This window comes from Rutilus rutilus, assembly GCF_951802725.1.
Source record: "Rutilus rutilus genome assembly, chromosome: 2".
In the NCBI taxonomy this organism is placed as follows: domain Eukaryota; kingdom Metazoa; phylum Chordata; class Actinopteri; order Cypriniformes; family Leuciscidae; genus Rutilus; species Rutilus rutilus.
This window is the reverse complement of record NC_140210.1, coordinates 62,268,771-62,282,981: the sequence shown is the minus strand read 5'-3', so window position 1 is coordinate 62,282,981 and position 14,211 is coordinate 62,268,771. Positions and strand designations below refer to the sequence as shown.

The following is a 14,211-nucleotide window of genomic DNA, read 5'->3' as shown; positions in this document are numbered from 1 at the left end:
CTGATGTAAGGTCAAGTGTCATTTAAAAAATAAGTTGGTTTTTTGTTAGTTACGTGATGCTATAAAAACGGTGGTGTAACGTCATGATTGACAGCTGTGATTGACAGGTTCTCTGAGCGAAGTAGTCACTGAAGCACCAACGGACACTTTTTTCGGGATCTTTGGAGTACTGAGGAGATTGTATTTACTTTATTTTAACAAGCCTCTTGTCGTACTGCAATACATTTTTTAAAAGTGCACTCAGGGAGAGTGCATTCTGCGAGAGTCAGCGCCATATCAGGACACTGGCGGCTTCAGTTCTCACCAATGGAAGAGAGCGAAGGGGCGGCGGCCATCTTTTTTTACAGCCTATGTGTAAAACAGACAGAAGTTTGTGACACTGTATCCTAAGTCCATGCGCACTGCACTCAGCCAATCAGAAGAGTGTGTGGGCGGAGTCTCTCTGCAGGTGCACTGCACTCAGCCAATCAGAAGAGTGTGGGCGGAGTCTCTCTGCAGGCACACTGGACTCAGCCAATCAGAAGAGTGTGTGGGCGGACTCTATCTGCGGACGCATTGCACTCAGCCAATCAGAAGAGTGTGTGGGCGGAGTCTCTCTGCAGGCGCACTGCACTCAGCCAATCAGAAGAGTGTGTGGGCGGAGTCTCTGCTGGCGCACTGCACTCAGCTAATCAGAAGAGTGTGTGGGCGGAGTCTCTCTGCAAGAGCACTGCACTCAGCCAATCAGAAGAGTGTGGGCGGAGTCTCTCTGCAGGCGCACTGCACTCAGCCAATCAGAAGAGTGTGTGGGCGGAGTCTCTCTGCAAGAGCACTGCACTCAGCCAATCAGAAGAGTGTTTGGGCAGAGTCTATCTGCAGGCGCACTGCACTCGCAATAGAATGAATAAGTACATAATCAAATTCTAAAATATTAGACTTTTTAACATTAAACTTACATATTGAATGACTTTGATCTTTTGTCATCGAACACAGTTTCTTTTGAATTATTTTTAAGATCTGAGGTGAATTTTCATTGTCGCTTTCAGTACAGCTATAAATGATACAATACTTGAGTCGTGTGTTTTTGTGTGAATAAAAAGCCTAAATTAAATCTGTAAGTGATCATGTCTCTTCAGGAGACTTGGATTAAACTGCTCCATTCACATGAATAGACTTACGATGAAGGGACAGAAATCTCTCAGATTTTATTAAAATACCTTTATTTGTGTTCAGAAGATGAATAAAAGTAGTATGGGTTTGGAAGGATATGAGGACGAGTGAATGATGAGAGAGTTTTAGAGTGAACTAACGCTTTAATATAGTGGTTGTGGCTGTCAGTGTTTGGAAAAGGCAAGAGCATTTATAAGTGTATGTGAAGCAGAGAGTGTGTGTGGTGCAAGCCTTGCCTCATCAGCGTGAAGCGGATCTCGAAGGCGGGCGAATAGTCCTCGAAGGTGATGATGAGGCTGAAGATCAGTGGCGTGATGAAGTTGGCCAGCGTGATGACGATGGAGGGCAAGTACTCCACCACCAGCTCCTGCAGGAACGCACTCTTCTCAGCCTAAACACACACACCTCATTATAAACACCATCCGAAGGCAAACATGACAGCAGATGTCACACCCAACCGGCAACCTTCCTGTCTCTCTCTTGAATCAAACACGGAAGTGACTTAAACTGCAGTTCATCGACTGGCCACTAGAGACAGGCTGCAAAAAGAGAGTCAATCTCATAAACCCTCAATGTTAAAATGCTCAACTTGACAGCAGAAAAACACATGTTTACAGCCTGGTACAAAAAGTGGTTTTGGTCTATATAGCTAATTTTTCCCTTCATGACGACTGTGAGGGGGGTGAATTTTTTTATAACTCATCTGTTTAAATTGTATTAAGCCTTAAAGTTCTGCATAATTAAGGGTGTGGCCACTTGAGTGACATGTGGATTGCCACTTTGGGCTTCAGAAATGCTCTTCAGAGCCTACGGGTGACGTCACAGACACTACGCCCACATTTTTATACAGTCTATGGTTGCAGCTCACCTCCACCTGCTTGCGCTGCGAGAACACTGTGGCCATGTAGATGCAGTAGAAGCAGATGACTAGGACGGCCATGACGAAGAGGTTGAGCGCGGCTCTGAGCGCGTAGATACGGCACCTCTCGCCCCGCGTGCGATTGGCCATCCTGCGCTTGATCCGTTCCTCCTCTAGATCCGTCTGTGGGCACAGGAACACAGGAGTTAGGCTCTTGTCCCTCAGGAACACAGGAGTTAGGCTCTCGTCCCTCAGGAACACAGGAGTTAGGCTCTTGTCCCTGAAGAACACAGGAGTTAGGCTGTCGTCCCTGAGGAGTTAGGCTCTCATCCCTCAGGAACACAGGAGTTAGGCTCTCGTCCCTCAGGAAGACAAGAGTCAGGCTCTCGTCCCTCAGGAAGACAAGAGTTAGGCTCTCGTCCCTGAAGAACACAGGAGTTAGGCTCTCGTCCCTGAGGAGTTAGGCTATCATCCCTGAGGAACACAGGAGTTAGGCTCTCATCCCTGAGGAGTTAGGCTCTCGTCCCTCAGGAACACAGGAGTTAGGCTCTCTTCCCTAAGGAACACAGGAGTTAGGCACTTGGCCCTCAGGAACACAGGAGTTAGGCTCTCGTCCCTCAGGAACACAGGAGTTAGGCTCTCGTCCCTCAGGAACACAGGAGTAAGGCACTCGTCCCTCAGGAACATAGGAGTTAGGCTCTCCTCCCTGAGAAGTTAGGCTCTGGTCCCTGAGGAGTTAGGCTCTCGCCCCTGAGGAACACAGGAGTTAGGCTCTCCTCCCTGAGAAGTTAGGCTCTGGTCCCTGAGGAGTTAGGCTCTCGTCCCTGAGGAACACGAGTTAGGCTCTCGTCCCTCAGGAACACAGGAGTTGGGCTCTCGCCCCTGAGGAGTTAGGTTCTCATCCCTCAGGAACACAGGAAGACAGGAGTTAGGCTCTCGTCCCTGAGGAGTTAGGCTCTCGTCCCTCAGGAACACAGGAGTTAGGCTCTCGTCCCTCAGGAACACAGGAGTTAGGCTCTCGTCCCTCAGGAACACAGGAGTTAGGCTCTCTTCCCTAAGGAACACAGGAGTTAGGCTCTTGGCCCTCAGGAACACAGGAGTTAGGCTCTCGTCCCTGAGGAACACAGGAGTTAGGCTCTCATCCCTGAGGAGTTAGGCTCTCGTCCCTCAGGAACACAGGAGTTAGGCTCTCGTCCCTCAGGAACACAGGAGTTAGGCTCTCTTCCCTAAGGAACACAGGAGTTAGGCTCTTGGCCCTCAGGAACACAGGAGTTAGGCTCTCGTCCCTGAGGAACACAGGAGTTAGGCTCTCATCCCTGAGGAGTTAGACTCTCGTCCCTCAGGAACACAGGAGTTGGGCTCTCGTCCCTGAGGAGTTAGGTTCTCATCCCTCAGGAACACAGGAAGACAGGAGTTAGGCTCTCGTCCCTGAGGAGTTAGGCTCTCGTCCCTCAGGAACACAGGAGTTAGGCTCTCGTCCCTCAGGAACACAGGAGTTAGGCTCTCTTCCCTAAGGAACACAGGAGTTAGGCTCTTGGCCCTCAGGAACACAGGAGTTAGGCTCTCGTCCCTGAGGAACACAGGAGTTAGGCTCTCATCCCTGAGGAGTTAGGCTCTCGTCCCTCAGGAACACAGGAGTTAGGCTCTCGTCCCTCAGGAACACAGGAGTTAGGCTCTCTTCCCTAAGGAACACAGGAATTAGGCTCTTGGCCCTCAGGAACACAGGAGTTAGGCTCTCGTCCCTGAGGAACACAGGAGTTAGGCTCTCGTCCCTCAGGAACACAGGAGTTAGGCTCTCTTCCCTAAGGAACACAGGAGTTAGGCTCTTGGCCCTCAGGAACACAGGAGTTAGGCTCTCGTCCCTGAGGAACACAGGAGTTAGGCTCTCATCCCTGAGGAGTTAGACTCTCGTCCCTCAGGAACACAGGAGTTAGGCTCTCGTCCCTCAGGAACACAGGAGTTAGGCTCTTGGCCCTCAGGAACACAGGAGTTAGACTCTCGTCCCTGAGGAACACAGGAGTTAGCCTCTCGTCCCTCAGGAACACAGGAGTTAGGCTCTCGTCCCTGAGGAACACAGGAGTTAGGCTCTTGTCCCTGAGGAACACAGGAGTTAGACTCTCGTCCCTAAGGAACACAGGAGTTACTCTCTTGTCCCTCAGGAACACAGGAGTTAGGCTCTCTTCCCTCGGGAACACAGAAGTTAGGCTCTTGTCCCTCAGGAACACAGGAGTTAGGCTCTCGTCCCTCAGGAACACAGGAGTTAGGCTCTCGTCCCTCAGGAGTTAGGCTCTGTTCCCTGAAGAACACAGGAGTTAGGCTCTCTTCCCTCGGGAACACAGAAGTTAGGCTCTTGTCCCTCAGGAACACAGGAGTTAGGCTCTCGTCCCTCAGGAACACAGGAGTTAGGCTCTCGTCCCTCAGGAGTTAGGCTCTGTTCCCTGAAGAACACAGGAGTTAGGCTCTCTTCCCTTGGGAACACAGGAGTTAGGCTCTCTTCCCTCGGGAACACAGAAGTTAGGCTCTTGTCCCTCAGGAACACAGGAGTTAGGCTCTCGTCCCTCAGGAGTTAGGCTCTCGTCCCTCAGGAGTTAGGCTCTGTTCCCTGAAGAACACAGGAGTTAGGCTCTGTTCCCTGAAGAACACAGGAGTTAGGCTCTGTTCCCTGAAGAACACAGGAGTTAGGCTCTCTTCCCTGAGGAACACAGGAGTTAGGCTCTCGTCCCTCAGGAACACAGGAGTTAGGCTCTCGTCCCTCAGGAACACAGGAGTTAGGCTCTCTTCCCTGAAGAACACAGGAGTTAGGCTCTCGTCCCTCAGGAACACAGGAGTTAGGCTCTCGTCCCTCAGGAACACAGGAGTGGCAGGAGACGCACCTTCATCTCGTACAGTAAGCTGCTCCGTTTCAACCGCGCTGCGTTCTCGTTGGTGATGCAGAAGTCCCAGCCCGCGAAGATCTTGTTGCAGAAGCTCTGGAAGCGATCCTCGTCCTGAATGAGCTTGCGTTTGAAACCGGATGCAGACCTAAACACACAGATATCGTCAGATCACACACCACCAACAGGTCTTCACCTGTACAGTCGACCCAAAAGCCCAGGGTCCGAGCCCAGACTCGAGAGGGTTCAGGTCCAAAACCTCGAACACGGGTCTGACATTAGCTTTGGGTCTCGGGTCATTTTACATAAACAAGCTTTTACTGAACGGAACGCCAAGCCAACCAGGACCGGTTTCACAGAGAGGGTTTAGATTAGGCCAGGATGAGATCAATTAAGGAGTTTAAGTTTCTTTTTAAATATGCCTTTTTGAGAAGACCTCTAACACCAGCAGAGATGTGTTCCGGTCTGACCTCTTGACGATCCAGACGAGGCTCAGCAGCTGAGCTCAACACTCACACACACACACAGAGACACACACACACCTCTTGACGATCCAGACGAGGCTCAGCAGCAGGTAGGAGATGGTGGCCAGCAGGTACGCCAGCGGCAGGTTGTAGGTGAAGTGAAAGTGAATGAACTCCACATTATAGTAGCCGTAGAAGAGGTACGTGCGCTCCAGAAAGCCCTGCACACACACACACAGTGTTACGGCGCTGTCAGCAGACGCTGAGTTGAGCTGACACACACGAGCATCTTACCGTTCCAGACAGCAGGTCTGTGATGTGCTCATGAAACGCAACCAGACTCTGACGAGAGGTGGGGGGATACACACTGCACTCGCTCACTGAAACACACACACACACACACAGCTGACATGACTGAGAGTGAGACTGAGTGTGAGTGTGTGTGTGTGAGTGTGTGTGTGTGGTTACCGTTGGTGCTGCTGTAGGTGATGTTGTGTGAAGTGTGTGATGTGAGAATCACCGGCAGCATCACAAACACAAACATCAGCAGGAACATGATGAAGTTCAGAAGCACCAGAAACCGCAGGAATGAAAAATACGACAGGATTCCTGTTCCAAACATGCCTGAGGGAAACACACACACACACACACACACACACACACACACACACACACACACACTAATGAAATGATCTGAATTATTGAACAGAACTGAATCAACATTGATCTGAATAATGACACTATTGTCTTTGCAGAGCTGCTTTCCAGTCAATTAATTTCACTGCTGTTATTTCCCTGTGTTTTTACTGTAAAGGTTCTGTCTAGAACAAAGCTCAGCAGGTCCACCCCGCCCTGTGTGTGTGTGTGTGTGTGTGTATATATGTGTGTGTGTGTATATATGTGTGTGTGTGTGTGTGTTTGTGTGTTCTGACCCTCGATGAGATGAATATCAGTCCTGCAGAGCTGAAAACAGGTCCACCCCGCCCTGTGTGTGCGTGTGTGTATGTGTGTGTGTGTGTGTGTGTGTGTGTGTGTTCTGACCCTCGATGAGATGAATATCGGTCCTGCAGAGCTGAAAACAGGTCCACCCCGCCCTGTGTGTGCGTGTGTGTATGTGTGTGTGTGTGTGTGTGTGTGTGTGTGTGTGTGTGTGTGTGTGTGTTCTGACCCTCGATGAGATGAATATCGGTCCTCCAGAGCTGCAGAGCTGAGAACAGGTCCACCCCGCCCTGTGTGTGTGTGTGTGTGTGTGTGTGTGTGTGTGTGTGTGTGTGTGTTCTGACCCTCGATGAGATGAATATCGGTCCTCCAGAGCTGCAGAGCTGAGAACAGGTCCACCCCGCCCTGTGTGTGTGTGTGTGTGTGTGTGTGTGTGTGTGTTCTGACCCTCGATGAGATGAATATCGGTCCTGCAGAGCTGAAAACAGGTCCACCCCGCCCTGTGTGTGCGTGTGTGTATGTGTGTGGGTGTATGTGTGTGTGTGTGTGTGTGTAAATATTTTGAGTACCACTTGTGTTGTGCAGCTGTTTTTTGCAGACTTTTGCAACTCCATTACTTTGCACGCAGTAATCTCCCCATTCACTGGCTAGAAATTGGTTATAAAAAAACAATAAAACCTATATTTTTGATTACAACACTTTTAATAAAGAAAATATGGACATTTTGTACTGTACTGGCCACAATCTTTAAATGTTTTTTGCCCTCCACATGGCGTCGACAGTCTGCAAAACACCACACACACACACACACTTGTTAAGCAGGTCTGCTGCTGAACATGACTGATAGATTTGCTAAGAAAAAACACCTCCCAAAACTTTCTTTTTTCCACTTAGACTTCGGCTCAAATGTTTCCACAGTGAAAGTAACCTTACGCGTAACGGTTCACATTTACCAAAAGCTGGCAGGTCCGCTCACACACACACACACACACACACACACACACACACACACACATACACATGGTTCCCACGCGTCCTGGAAAACCTGGAAAATGAAAGACCAATTTTCCAGTCCTGGAAAACACATGGAAAATGGGAAAAAAAGTAAAATGTCCTGGAAACGTTTGCGTTGTCCTGGAAAATAATTTTCCCTCCTTGTGGATGAACGCAAACGGGTTAAACATTTTACGCATGAATGTCTGTTTTCAGCTGCCTTCAACGGGTAACACTGGGCTGGAGCGCTTGTCTGCATGTAGCCAGCACAGCGCCCCACGTGACACAAACCTGCCAATACGTACGCATTTAGCGTAGCAAGTACGCAATTTGACATCTCAGTACGCTGGTAGGACTTGCCCCTCTAAACTACGGACATGTGAGTTCTGTGGCAAATGTGCACGTGCGGTACTCCTGTCTGACAGTGCAGCGTGGTGAAGCAGTTTCAGCTAATCATTGTAGGAAAGCGGAGAATAACGAGTCTACCGAACCTACAACGTAACATTCCCGTCCCTCTCCTCCTGCCCTCTGCCTCAGCACCGCTCTACTCAATGGCACTGCTCTGCCTCACTCTCTGTACCCCGTTCCCCATTCGCTGCAGTTGGGCTTAAAAAGGTAAACTGTGTGTGTGTGTTTGTGTGTGTGTTCTGACCCTCTATGAGATGAATATCGGTCCTCCAGAGCTGCAGAGCTGAGAACAGGTCCACCCCGCCCTGTGTGTGTGTGTGTGTGTGTGTGTGTGTGTGTTCTGACCCTCTATGAGATGAATATCGGTCCTCCAGAGCTGCAGAGCTGAGAGCAGGTCGACCCCGTCCTCCTTCAGGCGCTTCAGAGAGCGATGGACATTCAGCCTCCACAAACCCCAGCCTGTGACAGCGCCGCCCTGCTGGAGCCGCTGCTGCCTGCACACACACACACACACACACACTGAGTCTGGAGTCTTGCAAATAGGTTTGGGAATCGAATACTTGTTCTAAAATTCCTCTTATCGATTTCTTTGTGAGCATTTCAATATGACTTTAAACCGTTCTCATGTGTATCAGTATATTGGATCCGTGCAGCTCTTAAAGTGACAGCAGCCTAATATTCCTGCTCTATAATAACACTAATATTCCTGCTCTATAATAACACTAATATTCCTGCTCTATAATAACACTAATATTCCTGCTCTATAATAACACTAATATTCCTGCTCTATAATAACACTAATATTCCTGCTCTATAATAACACTAATATTCCAATATTCCTGCTCTATAATAACACTAATATTCCTGCTCTATAATAACACTAATATTCCAATATTCCTGCTCTATAATAACACTAATATTCCTGCTCTATAATAACACTAATATTCCTGCTCTATAATAACACTAATATTCCTGCTCTATAATAACACTAATATTCCTGCTCTATAATAACACTAATATTCCTCTCTATAATAACACTAATATTCCTGCTCTATAATAACACTAATCAAACTACAGAAAATTCACTCGTTCTTCACTGAATAACTTCTGTAACTATATTTGTAATGTATATTTTATTTATAAAGTGCAGTGTTATTTTACATTCGATTACAGTTTCTATTCCTGAATACCTGAGAATCTTAAAACACTGTTTATTTCAGTCGTATCTTTGTTCGATAAGCAGAATCGAAACTGGAATCGTTAACATTCTAACGACACCCGACCCTAGTGAACATTCCCAGAACACTTCACATCATGATCTGGATAAGGAACGCACTTCTCCCGCCGCTTGTCCTGCATGCTCTTGGGAAGCTCCCGCACAGGTCTAAGCTCCTCCCCATTGTGAGTCTGCTCCGCCCACTTCCCACTTCTGATGGACAGCTGCCGGCTCCGCCCACTGCCCCGCCTCTTCACGCTGGACTTCCTGCGGTACAGCAGAGACTGGTAACTGGGCAACTGATCCAACAGGAGATTACCAACCGGAGCGGGCCGATCCCAGAACACTGATGAAGAGAAGCAGAGGAGAGATGATACACACTCATACTCACACTCACTCACACGCACTCGCACGCACTCGCACGCACTCGCACGCACTCACACTCACTCACACTCACACTCACTCACACTCACTCACACTCACTCACACGCACTCACACGCACTCACACGCACTCACACGCACTCACACTCACTCGCACGCACTCGCACGCACTCGCACGCACTCGCACGCACTCGCACGCACTCGCACTCACTCACACGCACTCGCACTCACTCGCACTCACTCGCACGCACTCACACGCACTCACACGCACTCACACGCACTCACTCGCACGCACTCGCACTCACTCACACTCACTCGCACGCACTCACACGCACTCACACGCACTCACACGCACTCACTCACACGCACTCGCACTCACTCACACTCACTCGCACTCACTCACACTCACTCACACGCACTCGCACTCACTCACACGCACTCACACGCACTCACTCGCACTCACTCGCACTCACTCGCACGCACTCACACGCACTCACACGCACTCACACTCACTCACACTCACTCACACGCACGCACTCACACTCACTCACACTCACTCACACTCACTCACACTCACTCACACTCACGCACTCACACTCACTCACACTCACTCACACTCACTCACACTCACTCACACTCACTCACACTCACTCACACGCACGCACTCGCACTCACTCGCACTCACTCGCACTCGCACGCACTCGCACGCACTCGCACTCGCACGCACTCGCACTCACACGCACTCACACGCACTCACACGCACTCACACGCACTCACTCGCACTCACTCGCACGCACTCGCACGCACTCGCACGCACTCACACTCACTCACACTCACTCGCACGCACTCACACTCACTCACACTCACACTCACTCACACTCACTCACTCACACGCACGCACTCGCACTCACTCGCACTCACTCGCACTCGCACGCACTCGCACGCACTCGCACGCACTCGCACTCACTCGCACTCACTCGCACGCACTCGCACGCACTCGCACTCACTCGCACTCACTCGCACTCACTCGCACGCACTCGCACTCACTCGCACGCACTCGCACTCACTCGCACGCACTCACTCGCACACACTCGCTCACACGCACTCACACGCACTCACACGCACTCACACGCACTCACACGCACTCACACGCACTCACACGCACTCACACGCACTCACACGCACTCACACGCACTCACACGCACTCACACGCACTCACACGCACTCACTCACACGCACTCACACGCACTCACACGCACTCACACGCACTCACTCACACTCACTCACACGCACTCACACGCACTCACTCGCACGCACTCACACGCACTCACTCACACGCACTCACTCACACGCACTCACACGCACTCACTCACTCACACTCACTCACACGCACTCACTCGCACGCACTCACACGCACTCACTCACACGCACTCACACGCACTCACTCACACGCACTCACACGCACTCACTCACTCGCTCGCTCGCTCGCACGCACGCACTCACTCACTCGCTCGCTCGCACGCACGCACGCACTCACTCACTCACTCACTCGCACGCACGCACTCACACGCACTCACTCACTCACTCACACTCGCACGCACTCACTCACTCACACTCGCACGCACTCACTCACTCACACGCACGCACTCACTCACTCACTCGCTCACTCACTCACTCACACTCGCACGCACTCACTCACTCACTCACACTCGCACGCACTCACTCACTCACACTCGCACGCACGCACTCACGCACTCACTCACTCACTCACTCACACTCGCACTCACTCACTCACTCACACTCGCACGCACTCACTCACTCACACTCGCACGCACGCACTCACGCACTCACTCACTCACTCACTCACACTCGCACGCACTCACTCACTCACACTCGCACGCACGCACGCACTCACTCACACTCGCACTCACTCACTCACTCACTCACACTCGCACGCACGCACTCACTCACTCACGCACTCACGCACTCACTCACTTACTCACACGCACTCACACGCACTCACTCACTCACTCACACTCACACGCACGCACGCACGCACTCACACGCACTCACTCACTCACTCGCACTCGCACGCACGCACTCACTCACTCACTCACACTCGCACGCACTCACTCACTCACACTCGCACGCACTCACTCACTCACTCGCACGCACGCACTCACTCACTCACTCACTCACTCACACTCGCACGCACTCACTCACTCACTCGCACTCACTCACTCACTCTCGCACGCACGCACTCACTCACTCACTCTCGCACGCACGCACTCACGCACTCACTCACTCACTCACTCACTCACGCACTCACTCACTCACACTCGCACGCACTCACGCACTCACGCACTCACTCACTCACTCACTCACTCACTCACACTCGCACTCACTCACGCACTCACTCACTCACTCACTCACGCACTCACTCACTCACTCACTCACTCACTCACTCACTCACTCACTCACACTCGCACTCACGCACTCACTCACTCGCTCGCTCACTCACTCACTCACTCACTCACTCACTCACTCACTCACTCACTCACTCGCACGCACTCGCACGCACTCGCACTCACTCGCACTCACTCGCACGCACTCGCACTCACTCGCACGCACTCGCACTCACTCGCACGCACTCGCTCACACGCACTCACACGCACTCACACGCACTCACACGCACTCACACGCACTCACACGCACTCACACGCACTCACACGCACTCACACGCACTCACACGCACTCACACGCACTCACACGCACTCACACGCACTCACTCACACGCACTCACTCACACGCACTCACACGCACTCACTCACACGCACTCACACGCACTCACTCGCACGCACTCACACGCACTCACTCACACGCACTCACTCACACGCACTCACACGCACTCACTCACTCACACTCACTCACACGCACTCACTCGCACGCACTCACACGCACTCACTCAAACACGCACTCACACGCACTTACTCACACTCACTCACACGCACTCACACGCACTCACTCACTCACTCACTCGCTCGCACGCACGCACTCACTCGCTCGCTCGCTCGCTCGCTCGCACGCACGCACGCACTCACTCACTCACTCACTCGCACGCACGCACTCACACGCACTCACTCACTCACTCACACTCGCACGCACTCACTCACTCACACTCGCACGCACGCACTCACTCACTCACTCGCTCACTCACTCACTCACACTCGCACGCACTCACTCACTCACTCACACTCGCACGCACTCACTCACTCACACTCGCACGCACGCACTCACGCACTCACTCACTCACTCACTCACACTCGCACGCACTCACTCACTCACTCACACTCGCACGCACGCACGCACTCACTCACACTCGCACTCACTCACTCACTCACTCACACTCGCACGCACGCACTCACTCACTCACGCACTCACGCACTCACTCACTTACTCACACGCACTCACACGCACTCACTCACTCACTCACACTCACACGCACGCACGCACGCACTCACACGCACTCACTCACTCACTCGCACTCGCACGCACGCACTCACTCACTCACTCACTCACTCACACTCGCACGCACTCACTCACTCACACTCGCACGCACTCACTCACTCACTCGCACGCACGCACTCACGCACTCACTCACTCACTCACTCACTCACACTCGCACGCACTCACTCACTCACTCACTCACTCACACTCGCACGCACTCACTCACTCACTCACTCTCGCACGCACGCACTCACTCACTCACTCTCGCACGCACGCACTCACGCACTCACTCACTCACGCACTCACTCACTCACGCACTCACTCACTCACTCACTCACTCACTCACTCACTCACTCACTCACACTCGCACGCACTCACGCACTCACGCACTCACTCACTCACACTCGCACTCACTCACGCACTCACTCACTCACTCACTCACTCACACTCGCACTCACTCACTCACTCACTCACACTCGCACTCACTCACGCACTCACTCACTCACTCACTCACGCACTCACTCACTCACTCACTCACTCACTCACTCACTCACTCACACTCGCACGCACTCACGCACTCACTCACTCGCTCACTCACTCACTCACTCACTCACTCACTCACTCACTCACTCACTCACTCACTCACTCACTCACACGCACGCACTCACTCACTCACTCGCTCGCTCACTCACTCACTCACTCACTCACTCACTCACTCACTCACACTCGCACGCACGCACTCACGCACTCACTCGCTCGCTCACTCACTCACTCACTCACTCACTCACTCACACTCGCACGCACGCACGCACTCACTCACTCACTCACTCACTCACTCACTCACTCACTCACTCACTCACTCACGCACTCACTCACTCACTCACTCACTCGCACTCACACTCGCACGCACGCACTCACTCACTCACTCACACTCGCACGCACTCACTCACTCACACTCGCACGCACTCACTCACTCACTCGCACGCACGCACTCACTCACGCACTCACTCACTCACTCACTCACTCACACTCGCACGCACTCACTCACTCACTCACTCACTCACACTCGCACGCACTCACTCACTCACTCACTCTCGCACGCACGCACTCACTCACTCACTCTCGCACGCACGCACTCACGCACTCACTCACTCACGCACTCACTCACTCACTCACTCACTCACTCACTCACTCACACTCGCACGCACTCACGCACTCACGCACTCACTCACTCACTCACTCACTCACTCACACTCGCACTCACTCACGCACTCACTCACTCACTCACTCACTCACACTCGCACTCACTCACTCACTCACTCACACTCGCACTCACTCACGCACTCACTCACTCACTCACTCACGCACTCACTCACTCACTCACTCACTCACTCACTCACACTCGCACGCACTCACGCACT

The 14,211-nt window shown here is 52.1% G+C and overlaps 1 protein-coding gene across 3 annotated transcripts in view; it reads right to left on the bottom strand.

The window, feature by feature from the left end:
• The window catches only part of tmc7 (transmembrane channel like 7), a 32,072-nt gene that overhangs the window by 15,207 nt on the left and 2,654 nt on the right, over window positions 1-14,211 (bottom strand). For all 3 annotated transcript variants that reach the window (XR_014626414.1, XR_014626415.1, XM_084401553.1), the window contains exons 2-9: window positions 9,022-9,247; window positions 8,031-8,179; window positions 5,814-5,969; window positions 5,640-5,725; window positions 5,424-5,566; window positions 4,882-5,029; window positions 2,018-2,191; window positions 1,386-1,540 (exon numbers count right to left, since the gene is read on the bottom strand). Coding sequence is in view for 1 of the 3 variants with exons in the window: in XM_084401553.1 (XP_084257679.1) it covers window positions 1,386-1,540; window positions 2,018-2,191; window positions 4,882-5,029; window positions 5,424-5,566; window positions 5,640-5,725; window positions 5,814-5,969; window positions 8,031-8,179; window positions 9,022-9,247 (1,237 nt within the window). In the remaining 2 variants the exon portion in view is untranslated. The remainder of the gene's footprint in view (window positions 1-1,385; window positions 1,541-2,017; window positions 2,192-4,881; window positions 5,030-5,423; window positions 5,567-5,639; window positions 5,726-5,813; window positions 5,970-8,030; window positions 8,180-9,021; window positions 9,248-14,211) is intronic.